Raw genomic sequence first — 24,275 nt, forward strand, 5'->3', positions numbered from 1 at the left:
GGCCAGGGGCTGGGAGGAAGGCCAAAAAGCCTTCCAGCCCAACACCCAGAATCAGAGATGAAACAGCCCCTGAGCCAGAGGGGCTATGGAACAAGTTGCCCCAAAATTTAATGGCTTGAAGTGATTCTTTATATGTCATGGTTTCTGTGGGGAAGTCAGGAGCAGTTTGGGCAGTTCTGGCGCAGGGCCGCTTATGAGGCTACAGTCATCTGAAGTACTGGCTGGGACTGGAGGGTCCACTTCCAAAGTGGTTCATTCTCAGGGCTGCCGTTGGCAGGAGGCCTCATTTCCTCTCTACAGGAGTCCCCACAAGGCTGCTCAGGTGTCCTCACAGGATGATGCCTACCTTCCCTCTGAGCAAGGGATTCAAGGTCAGAGCCAAAATGTTTTCCCCCCTACCTCAGTATCCGTGCACCATCACCCCCACCATACTCGACCATCATACAGCCCAGCTGATTTGACCGGGAGGAGACCACACAAGAGGCCAAGGTCATTGGGGGCCATCTTGGAAACTGGCTGCAACACCCACCATTTCTCCCCCAGCCTCTGATAGAGGTGAGCCTGGGGGGTCAGGGAGCCCATGGAGCAGGACAGGGCTGTGACAAGATCAGCGTCCCTCCCTCAAGCACTCTGACGTTTGGCTCTTGCCGTCTTGTCAGGTGGGCACCGGGACTGCCCAGGCAAGAGAGAGGCCTGAGGGGCCGGCCGAGTGGCGCGATGGTTAAGAACTCGCTTGGAACGCCAGAGAGCCCCGGTTCGGATCCCACATATGAGGGCCAGTGACACTGCCCTCCACAGCTAAGATGCTGAACGACAGCTCAACCTAGAGCTGGGCTGCCATGAGTCGCCAGCGACGGCGTGGGCTGCAGTCCCTGTGGCAGTGGGTTGCCATGGGCTACCGTATGTAGCCAGCAGCCAGCGTGAGCGGCCATCAGCCGCAGTGAGCGGCCGTCCAGAAGCCGGCGACTGATCTGCCTCACCCGGGAAGAGCGCAATGATGGTGCCAACTTGGGCCAGTGAAGCAACGTCCTCCACAACTAGATTGAAGAACAAAAGGACAGCAACTTGTCTGTTCCCCTTCCCCCAACCCCCCAGCACTGTTCCCATCCCCCCAATTCCCCAATAAAAAATCTTAAAAAAAAAAAAAGAGAGAGGCCTGAGGCCAGCAGGTCCTGGACCTTGGGCACCTTCCACCCTGCCCCTCTGATGTTTTCCTTGGAGGGCAGAGCTGTGCCTGTACTCGACCCCACCCCCACCCCACCTCACCCCTGTCCCTTAGGAGAAGCGGCGTTGGAGATGGAAGGGAGTGGAAATTGGTGCTGAAGCACTTTCTCGCCATCTGAACCCAAGAAAGTTCTGGCTACTGTGAAGGCATTTCTTTCTGGGGTCTGCAGACTAATGCCCCCTCAGTCCTTTAGATACCTCACGGGAGCCACGACATCCACCAGGACTCTGGATTGCCCGACTGTCCAGCCAGTTACAAAGGCCTCACTTTCCCACCACTCATTCACATTCACTGTCACCCAGATGAACCTGCCATGGCCAGACCTGCGTTGCTCCGGGAGGCGTAAAGACAGAAGTGAGCTGTGCAGGGAGTGCAGTGCCAGACCACAGGACATGCTGTGCCCTGGGGCCGGGGAATGGCCACTGCCCTGCAGCAGAGGGAGACCAGGGAGCCAGGACATTAACGTTGAGCTTGGTAAGACCGGGGACCGAGCAGAGGGAAGAGCAAAGGCGCAGAGGGCCTAGAGGGAACCGCAGCTGGAATGGAGAGGGAGAAAATGGATGAGGCTGGTAGGGAATAAGGATAGAAATGCAAGGTGGGTGCTCAGGTCGGCCGGGGGGCTCACACTGTTCTCCAGGCCCCGGGGAGACGTGGAGGATGTTTACGTAAGAGGCTGCTTAGCCTTTGACTGGTGGGTCTGGGTTACTGACTATGGCTGATAGGAGGAAAATTGGATGGTCAGGGCCAGGGTGATGGCCTCAGCGCTCAGGGCTCCAGGGCCTTCCCAGTGCAGAGTCAGGGTGGCGGGGGCGGTGATGGAAGGAGAGGACTGGCTGATGTGCCACCAACCCTCAGAACCATGGATGTACCCCTCACCCAACCAGTGCGTAATTCCTGCTGGGAGCAGCCTTGGCTGCTTCTCAACAGGGTTCTCACCCCAGATCGCATGGAACCCCCTGGGGGGTTACCCATGCCAGGAGTCCACCCCCAAGGTCCGATTCAATTGGTCTTGGCTTCAATACAGTTTTTTTGTTTGTTTCTTTTAGAGTTTTTTATATTGGGGCATTGGGGAAGGGGAACAACCAAGTTGTTGTCCTTCAATCTTAGTTGTGGAGGGCGCAGCTAGTTCAGCTCCCAAGTCCAGTCGCCATCCGGCCACCTATCGGCAGCTCGCAGCCACTCAGCTCAAGGTGCCGTGTTCAATCTTAGTTGCAGATGGGCATAGCCCACCATCCCATGAAGGAGTTGAACCAGAAACCTTGTAGTTAGGAGCACATGCTATCACCAACTGAGCCATCCTGCCACCTGTTGGCAGCTCAGCTTGGGCACAGCTCTCTGGCCCATGTGGGAATTGAACCGGCAACCCTGTTGCTCAGAGCTCATGCTCTTAACCAACTGAGCCACTTGGCCGGTCTCAATACAGTTTGAAAAGCTTCTCTACATGCTCTCAAAAAGAACACAAGGGGGCCGGCCAAGTGGCTCAGTTGGTTAAGAGTTGACTTAAGAGCATGAGCTCTGAGCAACAGCGTTGCTGGTTCGATTCCCACATGGGCCAGTGACGCTGTATCCGAGCTGAGCTGCAATTGAGCTGCCAACAGGTGGCAGGATGGCTCAGCTGGTATTAACAAGATTGCCTGTTAGATGGTGGGCTAAGACTGAACTCAGCACCTTGAGCTGAGCTGCCGTCCGGATGGCTCAGTGGATAGAGCATGCGCTCTTAACAACAAGGCTGCTGGGTTTGACTCCTGCATGGGATGGTGGCTACGCCCACCCACAACTAAGATTGAAAACAGCACCTTGAGCTTAGAGGCCACGAGCTGCCGACAGGAAGCCAGATGGCGACTGGCGCCCTCCACAACTAAGATTGAAGAACAGCAACTTGGCTGGTCCCCTCCCCTGTTCCCCTCCCCCAATTCCCCAATAAAAACATCTTGAAAAAAAAGAACACAAGGCCACAGAAGGAAAGCGCATCCTGTGTGGTCATTGCCTCTCCTGGTTTTATCATGTGAAATGCAGCTGGGGGTCGGGGTTGAGGGTGGGGGGGAGTGTCAGGATGGTAAAAAAAAAAAAAATAGCTCGGAAAAACCAGCTCTGTAAAGGGAATGTGTGGAATGAGTTCATGGTGATGGTTGCACCACACAAACAATATGCTCAAAACCACTCATTGTACACTTTAAAATGGTTTTGTTATTAAACAAAAAAAAAGGAATGTGGTAGAAAAAGCAACAGGTGTGGATGGGCAGCATGAAGGACAGCCAAGAAATGTGAGTTATTCTGACAACCCTTGACGGTTAAAGAAATTTCCTAAAAACAGTGAAGGTTAGCACAGAGAAGGAAGAGTAAGCCAGGGGCAAGAGCACGGAGGTCCTTCCTTACCTTGCAAAGGTTGACGGTGGGGCGCCTCCTTTGAGGTGATTTTCCAAGAGCCCTACCTGAGCTGAACCAGCGGAAGCTCTAGCAGGCATCAGCTAGAGCCGTGGCCTATCTCGTCACACTGATGAACCCCGGATGTGGAGAGGGTCCTGACATAGAGGGAGAAGTGTGGAGAAGCTGGCAGAGCGGACCTAACGAGCCTGCGGGCAACAGTCCACATCATATCTGGGGAAATCAACATTTCAGTATCTTGGAACTCAAGATGACCGAGTATGTTATGAATCACATGATACAACTGTCAAACTTAAACGAATGCCCCAACAATTCCACTCCTAGGTATATACCCAAGAAAACTGAAAGCATTCACACAAAGTCTTGTATGGAAATGTTGCAAAACATGAAGAGCTGGACCAATGTAAAATGTGCACATGAATGTTTTGGCATTATTCACAATAGCCCAAAAATGGAACCAACCAAAACGTCCATAGAATGATGATGAATAGACAAAATACGGTCTATCAAAAATAAAGACTATCCCCCTATGATCCTATGGTACAGCCAGGGTTGAGAAGTGCAGGGTTAGGGGGAAGAATCTGTCCGAAAGCCCTTCGTGAATTCTGCCTGGGGGCAGGTGGCCTCCATGAAGGCCGGGCCAAACAGAGGCAACCATCCCCCAGACCCTCAAGCTGGAACGCACGCACCCTTCTCACCACAGCATCCCCTGTGCCTGGCAGGTCCTGGTGTATGGTGGGTGCTCAGGAGTATGGATATATTGGGTTGTCGGAAACGTCATGACATTTTTTCTGTTTTTCGTTGCAAAAATGCATCGTGACTTTTCCGACAACCCAATATAGCCCATCAAGCCTCTGCTTCGTCCTCAATATTCTCTCACTGGAATGAGGATCGACAACTGCAGCTGTGGAACAGCTTAGGGCCACGAGCCTGAGCCTGTTCAGTCTTTAGCTCCAAGGCTGGACTCCAGTGGGGCATTTTTCTGATGGGCATGGTTTTGTGTGCTCTGTTCTCTGGTCTCCTGGCACTTCAGCTGCCACCATGCTACCAGAGCGACAGCAAGATGTTTCTCTGCTCCCCCATGGACAGCCCCCCCACCCCCCCACCAGCTACAGCCCACCTATTGCCTCCCTAGCAAGACAGGCAACTCCTGGTCTGAGGAGGGGACAGTATCTGGATTTATCATTTTAAGGTTGACTGCTGAGCATGTACCTCAGTGTGGTCCCAGATCTGAGAAAAGCACAGCTAAGAGGGACTCCAAGCATTGTTGCCAGCTCAAGTTTAACTTCAGCTGCTGCTGCACCGTGTTAAATAGCAAGGCTTGCATTTGGGATTTCTTGGTCGGTGCAGCACGAACCTCTGGGAGAGAGAAGGGCAAGTGTGGAGTCCTGGGAGAGGGCAAGTTCCCGGGGCACAATCACAGGGCAGGGTAGGCCAGGGCGACGGCCGCTTCTCGGTGCCAGTGCTGGGTGCTGCCCCCAAGGCCACCCGAGAGGTGTCCTGCACAGTTAGGAGGAGGCACTCAATCAGTTCTGATGCAGCGATTCCGAGAAGTGTCCTCAGAACGGTGTGAGCAGCTCCCATGGCTGGTCAGGAGAGGCTGGGCCCCTACAGGAACTGGGCCCGGGCTGTGATGTGAGAGCAGTGTGGACCTTCCCAAATGCAGCCTGTGCTTTTACCTTGTGCAGGGTAGTGCTGGGCACTACCTGTAACCTGTGGGGCCAAGTCGGCACCATCTCGACTGTGTGACTCTTAGCACCTGGCTTGTCACATGGAACACAGTTAAGTGCCCAAGTTGGTGTTTCCTGGATTCATGAAAACCTGGGCCAACCATTATTCAAGAAACAAGAATGGTCATGCCAGGATCCTGAGCATGTTAGGGGTTGGCCTTACATGAGCGGCAGGCCAAGTAACTTTTATTAGCTGATTTAGGTTTTGTGTGCCAGTCAGAGCCATTCCTATCGCACTACGGAGTGGCAGCCTGCAGGTCTGGTGGGAGCTCAGGGGACGGAAGACAGACCCAAGCACCTTGGGAACCGACTGTCCACTGGAGGAATGCTAGTGGCCAAGTGATGAGAGTCCCCACACCTTTCTGGTGGCATCTTTCACTTGGCTCTGCACTGGCTTCAGCTACTAACCCCAAAAGTATGCATGGACAGAGTCTAAGAAGAAAGAATGGATAGAGGACATGGAGTTGGCCCGTGGTCACTTCATTCAGAGTGGCATTCCTGCGCTCACTAAAGTGAGACCAGAGCTGCAAACACCAACTTTGCACAGAAACAAATCATAGCAACCAAGCTAATGGCACAGGTGGTTTGTGTGTTAAATGCAGGGAGGGAATGGGGAAAGGGGACAAAAGCTGAGAAGGGACACAGCCGTCCACAGAGGACAACCACAGAAAGGGCCCAGTGTGTGGCAGATGCACTCTGACCACAAACTCCTGTTACCCACTAAGAACGCGGCCAATGGCACCCGGCTGGGCAGACCAAGCCCGACTGGAAGATACCGGGTTTTAAGAAAAATCCACAGTTATCCCTTTTTATGCCCTGGTTGCTGTGTCCAGGTTATTTTTGGAGCTGAATCTTGGTTGCCACTTGGTGGGAGGCTTAACCATTCCAACGTCACTGGAGACCCTCCATCACCGCCATCAACTACTGTCCTCGCCCTTCTGGGGAGCTCACGCTCCGTAAATCAGCATGTGCTTTAAGGTGAGTGTTCACTGAGGGCCGATTTCTGTTTACTGCTAGAGCGACGTGGTACTCAGCCCCATCTGGGGGTTTCAGGAAGGAAAATGACAAATTGTTTTCAATTTCTATTTCAAGTTTATGGGAAAGTTTTGCTGTAATAAACCTAAGAGCTGGACCCCCGCAGAGAAGGGGCGTAGCATGAGCCGAGACAAGGGGTCCTGGGGCCGCCCTCCCATACACCACCTGGTTGGTTCTTGCTCTCAGGTCACAGCAAGGACAGCTGCTTGTGACAATTCCACTTTAAGCTGCAGCCCTCCTGACATCATCCATCTCCTTCTGCTTCATTTTTCTCCACAGCCCACACAACCATCTAACGTACTTACCATTCTGTTTGTTTATTGTCTGTTTTGCCCCCTGGAACGTAAGTTTCACGAGACCTGCTTAAAGGAATTTGTTACCATGTGGCCCAGTGCGGTAAACAGTGCTGGCACATCGGGGGCACACAGTAAGTATCTGTTGAGTGAATGAATAAAGGGAAGGGGGTGCAGGCAGGGAGTGAAATCCCAGTGGTGACGTGACTTCCAGTTATTTTTATACTTCATTATTTTCCTCCGATTGAACTGTGGGAGTAGGCTGTTCAGAAAATAGTTTTCAAGTAGGAATGTCTTCTACTGTATTTTTTCACTAGTTGCCTCTTTATCAAAAGCCTTGTTTTTGAAAGCTAATCTCTAAATGATCAGGTAAAATAAAAAGACCTCTTCACGTCTTAAAAATAAAAAGGCAGAAAATAGACTTTATTTCAAAAGAAATGTTTTTAAAGAATAAGACAAGTTAAGTTACTATCACAAATGTTTTTCACAATTTTGAAATCTTTCTCCTCCAAGGCTGGCCTCCAGCCGAGCACTTGTGGGATGTGTTCAGAGCCCTCAGCTCGTAAGCATCCGGCCTCAATCTTCTTCCTGCGGGGGCTTCTCCACTTTCCAAGCCAGGCAGTGAGAATGGTCACCAGGCTGATGCAAGCCGTGCGCCAATGGGGTACCAAGCTGATGCCCACCAGTATTTTCAGGGAGAACCTGAATCCAAGGCATTCAGCCACGTGTCCCAGCAGCAAACTTGCTGTGGGCAGCTGACCGGCAGTGGCTGGGTGGGCAGGGGGGGCCTGAATAAAGCCTCAGGCCGAAGCCAGCTGGCTCCCGGTCAGGCTGGGGCTCCCCCAGTGCCCATGCACAGCCCGCCCACATACCCACCAAGAGCTCTGCCAGGATCCCAGGTGCTACAGAAGCCCTCCTGAGCACTACACTCTGTCTGTCCTCTTAAGAACAAACAAAATGGCATGCCGTGAGAGCTAAGCTTTCCTAAGACCAGTTTCTTGGGGGCACATGTGACGCCAGAAGCCATCACGTGTTCGCTGGAATCGCTGAGAAATGTGAATTACTCGTGCCCTGCTAGGGCCACGCACGCAGCCCTGGGACCTGTCTTGCTGCAGATCGGCTGGATAAAGGCAGACGTCCGGTGCTGAATTCAGCAGGTCTCACCCCTACCTGGAGCAGGGACCACGTCCCAGGACTGCCGGTGTGTACTTGTAAGGGCTTTAGGAGAGGCTGTCACACTTCAGGAAGGTGCCTGATCGTCTCTGAGCCCATCAGAGTCCCCACAGGGGGCTCTGCTAAGCAGTCCAGGTGGTTATGAGGCCAGGGCCAGACTTGAGCAGGGCAGGTAGGAGATTCAGATGAACGACTTGGCCAGAGTCACCATGTGATCCACACCACACGCCACATCCACGGGCTCCCCAGGCATTGTCACCTGAAAAACAAGACCCACACACGGTGAGGGGAGGCAGCAAGCGTGGAGGTGGCCCCGCCAGGGCCTGAGCGCGGGTCTGCCTCTCGGTGGGTGAGCCGTGGGGCTCTCCCCCGGAAATGGGGGTGCTTCCACCCACCTGGCAGGTCTGCTGGGACGAGTAAATATGGTCACCGTGGACAGGGCCACCCAACTCCCCACCTGCTCAACAGCAGACGTTACTGTTCATGCCCACCCTCAAGAGGCCAGTCTGGGCACAAGCAGGGACCCTGAGTGCACATCCCACAGAGGTTACTCCCCTCTGAGTGTGCCAGAGGGCAACGCCTGCTCTCAAGCCCGGTGTGTCCCCACCATGGCTCACTGGAGCAGCTCGAGAAACCCTTTCTCTTGCCTTCAGGGTCTACTTTGAGAACAAGGCCCTGGGGCCCGGTGTCTTTACCTGCTTTGCCCACCAGCTCCAGCTCCAGACACACGCACACAAGTCACGTGCACCCTCGAGGGGGAATGCCTACTGCCTCAGAAGGTGCCAAAGGCCTGGCTGGCAGTCCTGCCAACACTGCCCATTCACTGACAACATTTCATCACAGGAAAGCCAAGGGCACAGCAGACAGCCCTGTGGGATACGCAGGCTCCAGCCTGTTTGCCTTTAAAATGACTCGCTGTTCTACAGTCTGGCCTTGGAAATGGGTGTGCCCATGACGCAAGGATTTCCACACCCACAGGGCCACACCAGTTCTCCAGAAAAGGGCGCTTTTCTTTCCCAGTCATTCATTCATTCATTCATTCATTCATTCATTCATTCATTCATTCATTCACTCTTACTTTGAATAGATAATACATTCACATGCCTACAATATAAAATGACATTTGGTGAAAAAGAATGAAAAGGTATTCAATACCTTTTACTACCACCCTCATCATCTGCTCCATTCCTGCCCTTTCCTCTGAAATGGAAACTACTCAGAGCTGGTTTCTCATTGTCCTTTCATAGGTTCTTGATGCAAAGAGAGGCAATCACCGAGTACGCTGTCTTCTTAGGTAGTAAATTTTCAGACAGTGCCTCGTCTGCCGGGACACCAATGCCGCCATTCTGACCAGATCTGAATTCTGCCATCTTGCCCTGCTGATGGCACTGAGCTGGGTGGTGACAGCTAGAGAGGGGGTGTGTGGCAGCCTGCGGAGTTTACCGAGCTTAAGGGAGGAAGAGGCCTAACCCAGATGGCCTGGCCTAGAGGCCCTGGAGCGCGGTGCCTGCATCGGGTGGGAGACAAGTCCGTTAGGGACTCTGGCCACGAGCACATGGGCACTGGTAACCAAGTCGTGCTCCCTACTCCCCTCCCTAAACAAACGTCTTTAGTAAGCCTATTAGAGAAATCACTGAATAAACAGGCAGCAGTGCCCCCAGCTCATCGCAAAGGCTAGCAGGTGCAGAGAGCGGTCCGGGCTGGCCAGGGAAGCAGCGGGAAACATGCTGCTTCTGTGATGACTGGGCAACCTCCCCAGGCCATTAGCGCACATTACTGACCATTCCCAGGGAGACGGCCACTCCACATACCAATCTGCAGCCGAGCTGATCAGTTCCCCAGGTGCTCTGGCCACTAGTGCCCAAAGCGGAGTAAACCACTTGGCCTTGGTTTACTCACCAGGATGATGGTCTTGGCTGAGGCTGGCCTGGGGCGTGCGGGCCTGGCCCCCATCGCCCTCTTGGGAGCAGCAGGCGGCTCCCCGTGGCGAGCGCTTGCTCGCAGCCTCACATCTCTGAACGGAGTCCAAAAGACGACTGCCCTCAGCCATGTTTTATTTTTGTCCTCGTCAAGGTTAAAAGGAGTTTCTATTCTAAACCAATTTACACTCACAACATTATTGCAAAGGGAACCAGTTCTAAAAACCAGAAGCATATTTAGCCTGAGGAACTTGGAAGTTTGAGCAGAATCAGTGTAGGAACATCTCTCTCCATGATTCTATGTTCCTAAAACAAGCACCCACCATGTGAAAGGCAGAGGAAGGCTGTGACCCGGCCCAGCAGACTCGCCCACTTGGACACATCTGAAATTTCCTTCCTGGCACCATGTGACCAGGCTGAGAAAGGGAGAGAGCTCAGCCTGCAACGAGGCACTGCCCCAAGGCACCCCACTCCCATAGTGCACCTCCCTGTGTCCACTGAGGCGGCCATATAAGAAAGCGGCCTGGCAGTCAGAGGGTTTCCCAGCTTGTGCTCCTGACCAGAGGGGCTCACGGCGGGCGCGGGGGCAGCACAGCCTGCAGGCAGAGTCCCAAGTTCACATTGCAGCCCCACCCAGAGTGGCTATGAGATGGGGCCAGCCCCTTCAACTCCTGAAGTCAGGGTCCACAGGTGCACACTGTGGGGAGAGGCCCCACCTTCACAGGCTGTTCTAAGGATACGAGAGAAGGAATACGGGCGCCCAGCACACTGACAGCACTGCCGCCCCCTCAGAAAGGCGGTCACGTCTGTCTGGGGAGAATGAGGGCATTTCCCAGAGGTGAAAGGTGGAGGCCACGCCAAAGCTTCCCCTGGCAGCCTGTTCCTATACCTGCAGTGCCCACTGTTCTTATACCTGTTCCTATACCATTTAGGTCAGCGGGTCCTGTAAGGACCTGACGACACCTGCACGGCCAGGGACCTGGCATCTCCAGCTCAGGCCCTCGCAGAGGACGGGACTACGGTGAGGAGACTATGTCTCACAGTCACATATCTGAATCCAAATCATGGCTCTGCTTACTACATGTGTGACCTTGAAGAAATCGCTGAACCTCTCTGAGCTCTGAGTGTCAATGGGTGGCAGGAAGAATCCTGGAAAGCTTCTGGAAGAAGAGGTTTAAATAAATCAGGTGGCTAAGATGTCACAACCTGGGCCTCCATACTGCCAGAAAAGCCCAGGTTCTGTGAGTCTAAGAATAACTAGTTAGTATCATCATTAGGAGCTACACAGAAGACTTGACTTTTCTTTCTTTCTTGGAATACTTTTTAAATGATGTAATACATCTCCAACTGAAAATTAGTAACAAAATGCAGTCTTTTTAAAGAATAAAAATCACCTGTAGTTTTTTTAAATGAGTACAACAGAACAGAATAAGATCCAACTACCCAACAACAGAGTACTCGAATCTTTAAGGAATCAGCCTCGTTGATCCAAAACCTGGTTCCTGCCACCACTGTCCTGGCGCCTCAGCCTCGCGTCTTCGGGCTTGCGCAGAGCGGGAAGGGCCAGGCCACTGGACCTCAGCACCGTCCTGTCAGGTCCTCTCCGGAGCCTCTCCTAACAACAATCAAAAAGTGACAAGGGGACAAAGGAGCTCCACAAACAGGACTCAACAAATATACAAGCGGGAGGACAACAGTTCAGCAAGAAAGCAGCTGTCACAGGGACAGACCGAGTATCCTTTCCCTGATGGCACAGAGGCACGGAATGACATTCCCAGAGGAAGGCTTGGTGAGTGAGGAGGAGTCAGTGAAAGCGAGGGGGGGGGGAGTGGGGGTTGGGGTTAGTCTGAATGGCAAGTGGTGTCATCCCCCAGCCCCCTGCTGCTTCTAGCTTCACAATAGGGCCCAAAGGTTGGCCCAGCCATTTCAACAGGGAAAAAGCTGTCAGGTTTCCAGTCTTATTTCATCGCTGTCCTTACATCTTTGCTCTAATTTGGAGGAACTGAAGGCAGGTGGAGAGCCGCTGGTCATAGCGGTCATCCATCAAAACCAAGTTGCTCTACTGTTTCCCAAGCTTCCCCTCAGAAAGGCCTTTTTGGTGGGGTTCACGAGAGGGCAGAACGGAACTACCAAGAAAACAAGCAGGATGTCTAAATTATTGATGTTCGCACTCCCGGAGGTGCCATCCGCCGTCTTCCAACTGCCTCTCCACTCCCCCAGAATGGTATTCCCAGGCCCAGGGAAGAGCAAGCAAGCGCCAGCCAGCTTGGGAATGACCCTGGTGCACAACTACTATTTGTCTAATAAGTTGGAAGTCTCCATTTTGACCTGTTCTCTTAGAAACTGCACCAAAACCTTAATAAAGGTGTCAGGGCCTGCCCAGTTCCACAGGGACCCAGGACAGCCAGCAGCAGAGGGAAGGGCCTAAAATACCCAAGTGCCTCAAAACACTCTGCAGTGGGCTTTCGACAGACAAATCCTTATTTTATTTAAATTACATTGTCTTCTGCATTTTTACATGTGTTTTTAAAAAATGCTTTACACGAATTCAAAACATTATTAACATCGAACTTTCAGAGAAAATACTTAGGCATGTTCATGTGCGCGCGCGCGCACACACACACTCTCACTCTCACAGGCACACACACACCCTCCTCTACGTACAGACGGCCATGGAGGGGAACATCAGAAACCAGTACCAATGGCTGCCTCCGGGACAAGACATGCGAAACTTATTTTTCATAATACACTTTGTTCCAAGTACACATGTTCTGCGCTCAAAAAAACAAACAGCTGTTTTTTAGAAGAACTTAAAAAACTCAGTAAACAATGCTAAGATAAACTACAACTGAAGCAAGAACTCTGCTCCCCTTTAATTTTGAAATGAGCCTCTTTGTCTCGCTGCATCCTCCCCCTCAGAACAGCTTTTCTTTTCTCACGTTGGTGGCTGTGGTAAGGTACTCTAAATATTAAACGTCCTGCTTTCTTCTAAATTTGCTGTAAAACACTCCTGTGCACGGGCCTCTGTAAACAGCTCCTGGCAGGCCAACCCCTGCCCTTCAGACCTCCCCGTCCCACAGCCTCCCAGAGCCGCCTGCACCTGGCCGGCCGCTCGCTCCTCTCCGAGGCACCCGCGTGCTTCCACGTCCCCAAGGACAGCCTCCCACGAGGCTTCTTAGAGGGCACTGCGGGAGGGGAGCCCCACACAGGCGTGGCCTCACCTGAGGCAGTGGGGCAGGAGGAGGGCCGCCTCCCAGGGAGCTGGTGCTGGCGAAGCACTTCCCGTGAGCCTGCCCTGTAGGCATCCCGCTTGCCCGCCCAGCCCAGCCTCACCCTCCATGGGAAGTACTGGTCTTCCAGGCGGCCGATTCCCAGGCACCCTCGGATATTCTTGCCCCACACAAACAGCTCTCCTTTGTCTGCAGAGGAAGAAAAATGGGGGTTTGGTTGGGACCAGGTCGAGGGCACATCTACAAGAAGAGGAAGGACCCTGCATGAGACATGCTTTCCAGGACCTGATACAAACAGAGGCCGATGTTAACCTTGCATTTCCACCAGACAGGAATGCTTTCTTTTGAAGGGGAAAGCATATTGCCCCCATTCCAGAACCCACCCAAGCCCAGGATGACACTGTCCATCACAAAGGAGATGAGCATGGACACGGGGCCGTGGGCGGAGGGGGCTTGTGCACACAGTCCACTCTGCCCGCCCCTCATGCATTCGCCCCCGCCCATGGCTGTGTGTGAGCAAACCCCGCCCTTCACAGATTGTGAAATCCGAGCATCCTCAAATCCCAACCACGCCCGGGCCTTTCTAATGTGACAGTGTGAGGAGTAGGACGATTTGTCATTCCTTGTCTGGATTTCCATGTCTCAAGAGCATTTGGTCAAGTGACACATGGTGACTGGGCACCTCTGGGTCAAGACCACGTCTGTGTACTAGGAGCGGGGACAGCACAGTGACCAGATATCTTCATGGGACTGCTCGGACAGCTAGAAATAAACACACGATCAAACAGATATATTGGGTTGTCGGAAAAGTCATGACGCATTTTTGCAACGAAAAACAGAAAAAATACGTCTTTACTTTTCCGACAACCCAATATATATGCTTACAAACTGTAAAGAGTGCCAAGAAGGACAAGACAGATGGGGTACTGCAGAGGACAGCCCAGGAGACCACATCTAGACAGGGGCTCTGGGAAGGCCAGCCTCCAGGAAGGCACCCAGATCTGTAGGGCAGCCTCCTGCACCAAGCCTTCAGTACACATCAGTTCGGGCGCTCCTTGGCACAGAGGCCCCACTTCGCTACCCCACACCTGGCAATAGAAGTAGAAGAAAAGACATGGAGAAGCCAGGACTAAAATAATATGGGCTGACTAAATAAGGAATCCTTTTGTAAGGAGCTGTCAGAGCCCCCCAGTCTGACCATCGTTGTTGGTCCTCCACCCTCAGATTTTACGTATCTAACAGAACAATTCAGTCTGGTGCCCCCAAATGTTAGCAGACCTCAGGGTAAGCCAACCAACTCCAACTCCCAGCTGGTCACATGCTAACGCTGGGCACACAGATGGGAGACGCCCAAGCTCTGATGCTCCCTCTACCAAAAGGCAGTAACCGCCACATGGAGGGTGGCTGTTGGGTCTTGGGGGAGATCTAGACAGGGATTTCATTTCAGTGTCACCCAAAATGGCCACACAGCATGACAGCAAAAAGAAAACAGTCTACTCTGGTGGAACCTTTCATATGGATTTCCAAGTATGTGACTCAGCACCTAGTTTAAGCCTTAGAACAGTCTGGAAAATAGATCACGGACACCTCCAGAATTAGTCCATCATGACTCTTATTTACTAAGTCGCAGTCGCTTTAAAAAACGCACATGAACTAGACCCCTTTGTAAATGGAAGCAGGCTCGAGCACTGCTGCCACTTGGTGCTGTGATCCAGGCAGGCAGGGCTCCACCCACCAGTACAATGGTCCCCACCACAGCCTGTGTGTCTTAGTCCCCCAGAGCAGGGAGTTCAGACAATACTGAATGGTAGTGCTCTGGAACAGTCCTCAGATTAGCATGGGGCCAGAGAACACAAACAAGGATGACCCGAACTGACTGTCCCGGGCCAGATGTTTAAAAGAAAACAATTACCATGAGATGAAAAGGTTTTTTAATTGCAAGGAAATACCGAATTTACTTGACAATCACAAAATGAAATAAAATTAATACAGTCTGACAGTTCAAGTCAACTAAAGAAGAACAAGTTGAACCAACAGCCACTGTGGTAAGAATAGGAGATGTCATCAAGAGGTCTGTAGAGAAACTGGATATGTTATGGCTTTGTAACTTGGCAAGCCTTTGAGAAAACCTCCATTCCAGTCTCCCCTTTGATCATTCTCTCCCCCAGCACTTTGGAGAAATCGGGCAGATTTACTTCCACAAAACCACAGGATGGTCTACAACTCTGCCTCTTGTCACCCCACATTCCTGGGTCAGATCGGGTTTGGGCTTGGCCAAGCAAAGGATTAAGCCCCACACATTCATTTCCTAATTACCCACCGCAGAGCTGCCAAACCTCTGCTGGTTGCACCAGGCACCCCAACATACTCAAGGGTCCCCTCTCCTACCACAGACTGGTGTCCTCTGGAGAAAATTCACTTTTCACATTAGCCTAACCACAAACCAAATGAAACAAAAACAAAAACTCCAGGTTGAAAAAAAGACATACATTATACAACCTCAAGCCAAACAACTTCTGGAGTAGCCACTCTCTTTAATTATCCCCACAAGGGTACTGCTCCACGGATGGATGGAGCTGAGGGCTGCCCACAGTTTGGGGCTGAACCTCAGCGAGCGCAGCTGTCAGTCTCTGGGGCTACACGGGCCTAATCACTTACTGGTAAGGGCAGCAAAGTGGCTGAGTCCACATCGAATGCGGGAAACCTGGACTTCTGGGTTGAACTCCGTCAAGCCAAAGAGAGTGGGTGGAATCATTTCTGGAAGAGCAGTTTCCACTAGGTTTGGTCCTTTCCCAAGAATTCCATAGCCCCAGACAGAAACATGTCCTTCCCCTACATTACAGGAAAAACAACGGTAAGTCAAACCAAGAGCAGCGCTCACTCACTAGAAATCAGACTGCACCACCAAGATGCATTCTATCCGCATGGAGTTTTCTTCTCTTTGCTTGGCATGCTGACAGATATTTAAAATGTTTCTTGTCTCCTCTTTCAAATTCTTGCTTGTGGACTATGTCTAGCCAGCTCACCAATCTCAGAATACAAACTTCCACATCTTGAGGGGAACCTGGACAGAACCAGTCTATAAATTACCCAGAACCCCATGTGAACACAGGAGAGCTTTCAAATGACAGTTTTTCCTACTCACAGCTCTAAGTTTCACACTGATCAGAAGACCAAGCCAAGTACTAAACAACTTCTGGCCAGATTCCTAAAACTCTTAGAAATGATTTTTTGGCTACAAAAAGTTTAATACTCATCAGTGGTACCAGATGTTTAATCCCAGAAGCATGGATCTCAGTATCTAAACCCCTAAGCTCTCCTCCTAGCTGCCTTTCGTTTCTTGGCACAGCTTCCCTGGAGAAGGCAGAGTGGAGTCTCTGGCCCAGGCTAAGGGACAGGGACAAAGTGGTTCGTTCTCCACTCGTGAGGTCTGCTACACAATTACTATGCCCATGCTGTCGAGATGTCTACATATAAATCATGGCCACTATCTTTCTGTCAAGAATGTCACCCTATCTAACTAGATCTCCCCAGCCACATTCCCTTCCTCGGCCTGAGGTCTGTGGCCTGTGAGTCCAATGGACACCAGCCCTTCCCCGCCCAACCCACTGACAGCTGCCCAGTGAACTGCCTGCAGGAGAGTCTCACCATTTAACACAGCACAGCCGGTCCCACCACACGCAGCCTGCTTCACCTTGCCCACTCCAGGAAAGGGTAAGCACCGGGGGACGTTCACCTGAGTCAAAGGAAGGGTCCACATTGTTAGGAAGACAAACCAGCGAGAACTTGGAAATATTCTGGTCCTGCGTGCAGAGTAGATTAAGTCCCCGTTCATTCATTTACACCATAAATAGTCCCCAAACATTGAACATACGCTAACCATATAAGTGGGTGTTGGGAATATGAGGGGAAGCAAGAGGTGTGGTTCCTCTCTTAGGGGTTAGTCTAGTGGAGAGGGCAGACGCCAGCCCAAATTAACATAAAAAGAATTTGTCCTAAATGCAATGAAGGAAAGTACAGGGTCTCTGAGAACGAATGTCAGGGAGACCAATCTAATTTGGGGGGAGGAGCAGAAGGGGAAGGCTTCACTTCTCCTGTGACCTGAAGGACAAGTAGGAGTAAACAGACAAGGGGAGAAGAACAGGGGAGAGGCATGTGCGAAGGGACGAGGCGAGCACAGCCCGCTCGGGTGGTTAAACGAGGCCAGAGCGGCTGAAGCGGGGCATGTGGACAATATGGTACAAGACGCCGGGGGGCATGCAGGATGGTGTGGGCCACAGCGAGGATCTGGCCGTCACCTAAGCACACAGGGGGACCGGCAAAGGTTCTACGTAGGGGGGAGACATGGTTTCTAGAAAACATGAGAGACGTGGCTGACACGGAGAAGAACCAGGGCGCGGGATGAGCATGAGTTCACTTTTGGACAGACTGAACTGACAGTGCCTAGAGGCGGCCCAGTGGAAATCTCCGGTGCTCTGCCGTGTAAGGAGAGTCATTAGCATATACAGGGTTGTCGGAAAAGTCATGACGCATTTTTGCAAGGAAAAACAGAGAAAAAATACATCATGACTTTTCCGACAACCCAATGGATGGTAACCGCAGCCATGAGTGTGCGTAAGACCTAAAAGGGGAACACAGGGGAAAGAAGGAGAGCAAAAGCCCACGCCGTGGGGTCACCAACATTTAAAGGCCTGGCACAAGACAGATCCAGAAAATGAGATCAAGAAGGAGCAAGAAAGACAAGAGAGCACTAGGAGAGTCTAGTCACAGGGGTACAAGGATGAGTGTTTTCCACAAAGAAGTCATGGTATACGTCAAATGCGCTGAGAGGTCAAGAAAGATAGATTGTAAAATGTTCTCCAGGTTCTTGATGAGGATTTTTAGCAACACGGAGGTCCCTGGTAACCCTAGCAAGAGCCACTCAGCATGCCGATGCGGGTGGAGGCTAAGTGGGGAGGACCAGGAATGAGGAGCAGATGAGGAAACAGAGACAGTAAATAAACACCGCTCCGCAGAAGCTCGGCCTAGAAAGGCAACAGGAGGTAAAGCCAAAGGGCTGCAAGTGGGGAGAGTGGGAGGACAGGGAGGAGTCCACGTGGGGCTTTTGAAGGTGGAAGACACGAGTCAGGTGGAAAGACTGACGGAGGGACCGGCAGACAGGGAGAGGCTGAACTTAGGGGCAAGAAGGCCCAGCAGGTGGAGTATGGCTTCTGGGAAGGTGGCAGGAAACGGGACTCAGGGCACAGAGAAGAATCAGCTTCAACAGGAAGGGATACACCACCTCCACTGCTAGGAAAAGAAATGGGCCCCGGGTGGGCAAACACAGGTAAGTGTGTAGGAGTCACAGTGGGAGGAGGGCATGCTCATCTGATCGCATCTGTTTTCGCTGCTAAACAGGAGGCAAGATCTTCTGCTGAGTGAGAGATGGGCGGGTCAGGGGTTTGGAGAGTGACATGTAGCCTAAAACTTAGTTTTCCAGCAGGGGTTGGTCTTGGCACTTCTACCAAGGAATAACTTTGGAAACATAGATTTTAAGTGCTTCAGTGACAGCCATGTATCTTTACAGATCCACTTTCAAATGGAGACAGCTGAAAGAGAACGGTCCCTAAGTCGACTCAAAAGGAATAAGGGGCTTACTGATCCAGAGAATGTCTGCCTGGTAAAGTGCAGCTGTCAGGGCTGGGGCCTGGCCTCTGCTGCTCAGCTCTCGGGAGCTTCACCTCCCTGTGCTCTGGTACGAGGCCCTCAGCAAACACCGCAAAATACTTTAACAAACAGCCCCTGGGAACCGCCACTGTTGTCACTGACAGGTTGAGGCTCATGCCACAGAAAAGAGCCATGGGTGTGATGAACCCTCTAAGATGAACCCCAATAATCCCCACCCCCTCCTATTCACACCCATATGTAATCTCCACCCTTGTTTGGGGGCTGGACCTAGTGACTTGCTCCTAATGAGCAGAATGCCAGCAAGACTGAGGAAGGTCACTGCCAAGATTAAATTGTAAAACACTGGCTTCTGTCTCCTGGCAATCTCTCTTGCCTTCTCATTTGCTCACTCTGATGAAGCCAGCTGCCATGTTGTGAGCTGCCACATGGCAAAGCCCAGGTGGCAGGGAACCAAGGAAGGCTTGGACAACAACTTTAGCTGGTCAACTGCCATCGAGGGACTGGAGCCCCAGTCCACAGGCCACGAGGGCCTGCCTCCTGCCAACAACCACCAGTGTGGTCCTGGAAGCAGAGCCTCCCCCAGCTGAACCCTAAGATGACTGCAGCCTTTGAGAGGCACAGAGCCAGAACACCATGCTAAGCCACCCCAAGATTCCTGGGCCACAGAAACTATGAAATAATAAGTGCATGTTGTTTTAAGCCAGTAAGTTTTGGGATCATTTGTTATGCAGCAGTATATGACAATGACTCAACACTGAACCTGTCCCCCACAGGAAGGCTGTGGGAGACATTTTTCTCAAGTCTTGGTAACTGGAAGAGCAGTACTTCTCCTGAACACTTCATTTGTTCTTGATTATACAGACACAATGAATCATTTAAATGACCATGTTTTCTTCTTTGCTTTGGCTACTAGGAAGCTCACGGCCAAATCTGCAACCACTTCTAGCCACTGTGCCAGACCATAGAGAATGTATTTTTTCATCTTATTAGCTGATCTTTAGTTTCCCTTTGTGCATATTTCTTTATCATTACTATATATTTATTTTTCCATTCATCCCACATCTTTGTATTTTTCAACTACAACTGACAGTCAATATTATTTTATATTAGTTTCAGGTGTACAACATTGTGGTTAGACATTTATATAATTTATGAAGTGATCCCCCTGCAAGTCTAGTACCCACCTTACACCATATAGTTATTACCATATTAGTGACTATATTCCATATGCTGTAATTTAACATCCCTGTGATTATTTTGTATCAATTTGTGCTTAATCCCTTCACCTGTCTCACCCAACCCCCATTAATATACAGTAAAACCTTGGATTGCAAGTAACGTGGTTTGCCAGTGTTCCACAAGACGAGCAAACATTTCTAATACATTTTAACGTGGTAAATGAGTAATGTCTTGCAATATGAGTATTCTGTTTCCGGAATGAAATATGCTCGCAAACCAAGGTATTACTATATATTTAAAACCTTTCTGTATTTGTCAGAAGTTTTATGATATTAAGGAATGTAGTATGTCTTTTAAATAGTTCTTACTTTTAGAGATACATACTGCAACTTTTATAGACGAAAGCTGATAGCTAGGATTTGCTTCAAAATAATCCAGAGCAGAGAAGTAGATGGAATTATAGATGCAACAAAATTGGCTATGAGGGAGTATGGGTTTTTTTTAAGGAAGGGAGGGCAGGGATAATAAAAATGCCTGGGGCCGGCTGAGTGGTGCAATGGTTAAGAACTGGTTTGGGACACCAGAGGGGCCCGGTTCGGATCCCACATATGAGGGCCAGTGACACTGCCCTCTACAGCTAAGATGCTGAACAACAGCTCAACCTGGAGCTGGGCTGCCATGAGTCCCCGGCCATGGCGTAGACTGCAGCCTCTGTGGCAGTGGGTTGCCATGAGCTACCATATGTAGCCAGCAGCCAGCATGAGCGGCCAGCAGCCGCAGTGAGCGGCCCTCCAGAAGCCGGCGACTGATCTGCCTCACCCGGGAAGAGCGCAATGATGGTGCCAACTTGGGCCAGTGAAGCAACGTCCTCCACAACTAGACTGAAGAACAAAAACGACAGCAACTTGTCTGTTCCCCTTCCCCCAATTCCCCAGCACTGTTCCCATCCCCCCAATTCACCAATAAAAATCTTTAAAAAAAAAAAAAATGTCTGGAATTAGATAGTGGTGATGGTTGCACAACCTTGTGACTATACTAAACACCACTAAATTATACACTTAAAATCGTGAATTATATCTCTATATTTTAAAATGGGCCATTAGTTGGTAATTATTGAACATGGGTGATGAATAAATAGAAATTAATTATGCAATGAGCTCTACTTTTTGTTTATATTTGAAGTTTTCTGTAATAAAACGTTTAAAATTCTACTGTACTGTATTGACGGTGGCTCACTTGGTGAGGAGGGGGTAGTAACAAGGAGAGGCTGCAGGCAGGGCTCCTACCGCCTCACCTGGGTGGGGTCGCCCAGGTGTCTTCATCGAGGTGCACACGAGTGATCTGTGTGCTTTGGGGGCATACATGTTATACTACAACAAAAAACACACTGTGAAATCATAGGAACCTAGGTAAACAGCCTCATATCCCTTTGAGAACAAGACAGGTTACCCAGACATACCTAAAATACTGCTTTAAACCAGGACCATTTCATTGAAATATTGATACTGATGGCTTCTAAACCTAAGCTTTCTTTCCAGACTCCAATGAGATTCCCCAGAACTCGGAACCTTGGAGAGGCAGCCTACAAAAGGTTAGGCCTTCAGCACTTTGGACATCACACTTAGGTGGAAAACCTGTTATAAATGGCCTTGACACATTATATTTCCAAACCTCCCAGCACCATGTTGTAAGTGACCTCATACCTGTGTGGAGTCAGTGACAGAGGCCAGCTGCAGGTACTCAGAGTTGCCCCAACCAAAGAGGCCTCCATCAGCAGACACAGCCAGGCAACAATCACCGTAGGTGGCAACCTGGACAACATTCACTCCGGCGAGGTCTCCAGCCAGCTTGGAGGGGACACTGGTGATATTGTAGTGGCCCAGACCTGCCATAATGGTAAATACTTATTTTAATTATTTATTCTCTTAACAAACACTTACTATAGGCCAAACACAGCTTCAAGCACTTTACAAATATCAACTCAGAAATCCTAACCTGTTCCTCTGCATGCTATACAACTTCCTTCTCCACGTTTTCTCAGAGGAGGAAAAAGACATAATTGTAATTAGATCATTTAAAAATCCTTGGAATTTTCTAGGTCTGATTCAAGTTAGGCAATTTCTCAAGATGAAACACCACTGTACAACGAACCTATTAGACCTTGCATATATTACAACATGCAATTTCTAATGCAGTGTTAGGCTTGTGAGAAAATAAAGGAAATCTCCCTCCCACCCCATCCGCCAAAAAAGACAGTAAACAGAAACAGGTAAACAGAGGAAAAGACAGGGCTTGCCCGAAGGACAATGTCACAATCAGCACTGCGATGGACGGTAATCCCTGCGCAGCATACTGAGGCAGAACCCTGCACCAGACTCCTGTGTAAACCAGCTTCCTCACAGAGGCTCAGAGCAGTGTCAGACTGGCAGCAACCTTTGGCAACAGGCAAAGCAAATCCAAATCCTCTCTGGAGAAAAGCATCTCCAATCTAGGCCCTTGGCGTTTCCACTAAGTAAATTCAATAAAAGATGAGGTCACAATAAAAAATTACTAAACTCCTAAGAAAAGATGCCACTATGAGTGAGAGTAAAGAGAACCAACAAATAACTGATTTCTATCCTCTAGACTTCAGACACTGGAATTATGATAAACTAAACAAAACAAAAAATAACTCTTTGTGCAATGTCCAAAGAAATAAAAGCAGGAACAAGGGACTATGGAAAATGGCCAGGTAAATCTGAAAAGGAAGCAATTAAAAATGAAAAAAATATAGTTAAAATTAAAAACTCAAATGGGTCCGGCTGAGCAGCACGTTGGTTAAGAGTTGGCTTGGGATGCCAGAGGGCCCCAGTTCGGATCCCACATATGAGGGCCAGTGACACTGCCCTCCACAGCTAAGATGCTGAACAACAGCTCAATCTGGAGCTGGGCTGCCGTGAGTCGCCGGCGACAGCAGGTGGGTTGCCATGGGCTATCGTGTGTAGCCAGCAGCCAGTGTGAGCAGCCAGCAGCCGCAGTGAGCGGCCGTCCAGAAGCCAGCGACTGATCTTCCTCGCCCGGGAAGAGCGCAATGATGGTGCCAACTTGGGCCAGTGAAGCAACGTCCTCCACAACTAGACTAAAGAACAAATGGACAGCAACTTGTCTGTTCCCCTTCCCCCAATTCCCCAATAAAAATCTAAAAAAAAAACCCCAAAAAGTCGTGTTAATTTAAAAAATAAATAATAATAATCTTAAAATCTCAATTTTATGTGTATTTAACCACAATTTTTAAAAATTGAAGAATAACGGGCTGACCGAGTGGCTCAGTTGGTTAAGAGCTCGCTCAAGAGTGTGAGCTCTGAACAACAGGGTCGCTGGTTCGACTCCTGGCCCAAGCTGAGCTGCCAACAGGTTGCAGGATGGCTCAACTAAAAAAATTAAAATAAATAAAAATAAATAAAAATTGAAGAATAACAAAAAACAAGCTACAGGCTAGAATTGGCCTCCCCACTCCCCACCTGAAATGGGCGGGGGGGGGAGGGGATGAATGAATTGCAGATACTTATAACATGGCTAAATCTTAAGAAACATAGTGTTGACTTTAAACCAAGTTACAGAAGATACATAACATTATGACCCCTAAAATAAGCAAAATTAGTCAATACGTTATTTAGGTGTGTGTGTGTGTGTGTGTGTGTGTGTGTGTGTGTGTGTGTGTGTGTAAATTGTTTTATCTCTTCAAAGAAAGGAATAATAGAAATAAAATTTAGAATATTGGATCCCCCTAGTGGGGAAATACAAGCATATGAAACAGGAGAGCACACGGGTAGAATCTGAAATATTGAGAATGTTCTAGGTCTTAAATTGGGTAGTGGTTTCGTGAGTTGTTGATTTTATTATCGTAACATTTTATAATTTACATTTATGTTACATATCATTTTTTGAGATAAAATTCACATAACAAATTCACTACTTTAACCATTTTAAAGTTACAATTCAGTGGTTTTTAGTATTTTCACAATGTTGTTGTGCAATCGCCTCTAGCTAATTTAAGATTTGCATCACCCAGAAAGAAACCCATGTCCATTTGTAGTCAATACCCATTTCCCACCTCACCTCCAGCCCTGGTAACCACTAATCTACTTTCTGTCTCTATGTATTTGCCTATTCTGGACGTTTCATACAAATGGAATTCCACAATATGTGTCCTTTTGTGTCTGACTTCTTTCACTTAGCATAAGATTTTCAAGGTCATCCATGTCATAATATGTATCAAAACTTCATTGCTTTTTATGGTTGAATAATATTCCATTGCATGTATATGCTGTTTTGTTTATTCATTTATCAGTTGATGGATATCTGGGTTGTTTCTACTTGGCTATTATGAATAATGCTATGAGCATTTGTGAACAAGTTTTTGTGTGGACAAATGTTTTCATTTCTCTTGGGTACATACC

General features: G+C 49.7%; 2 protein-coding genes across 5 annotated transcripts in view; one reads left to right on the top strand and one right to left on the bottom strand.

Moving 5' to 3' along the window:
- Positions 1–24,275, top strand: part of LOC109385016 (general transcription factor II-I repeat domain-containing protein 2) — a 394,301-nt gene that overhangs the window by 270,291 nt on the left and 99,735 nt on the right. The window lies entirely within an intron of this gene.
- Positions 7,064–24,275, bottom strand: part of RCC1L (RCC1 like) — a 31,145-nt gene continuing 13,933 nt past the window's right edge. Inside the window, exons 7-12 of one of the 3 annotated variants that reach the window (XM_019646853.1) lie at positions 21,540–21,721; positions 16,639–16,726; positions 15,649–15,822; positions 13,094–13,179; positions 11,204–11,375; positions 9,225–9,348 (exon numbers count right to left, since the gene is read on the bottom strand). In XM_019646853.1, coding sequence (XP_019502398.1) covers positions 11,235–11,375; positions 13,094–13,179; positions 15,649–15,822; positions 16,639–16,726; positions 21,540–21,721 — 671 coding nt within the window. In that variant the 3' untranslated portion in view covers positions 9,225–9,348; positions 11,204–11,234. Of the gene's footprint in view, positions 8,101–9,224; positions 11,376–13,093; positions 13,180–15,648; positions 15,823–16,638; positions 16,727–21,539; positions 21,722–24,275 lie in introns of those variants that run through there. The other 2 variants (XM_019646854.1, XM_019646852.1) reach the window with 2 other exon arrangements.

This window comes from Hipposideros armiger, unplaced genomic scaffold (genome assembly GCF_001890085.2).
Source record: "Hipposideros armiger isolate ML-2016 unplaced genomic scaffold, ASM189008v1 scaffold_107, whole genome shotgun sequence".
Lineage (NCBI taxonomy): Eukaryota > Metazoa > Chordata > Mammalia > Chiroptera > Hipposideridae > Hipposideros > Hipposideros armiger.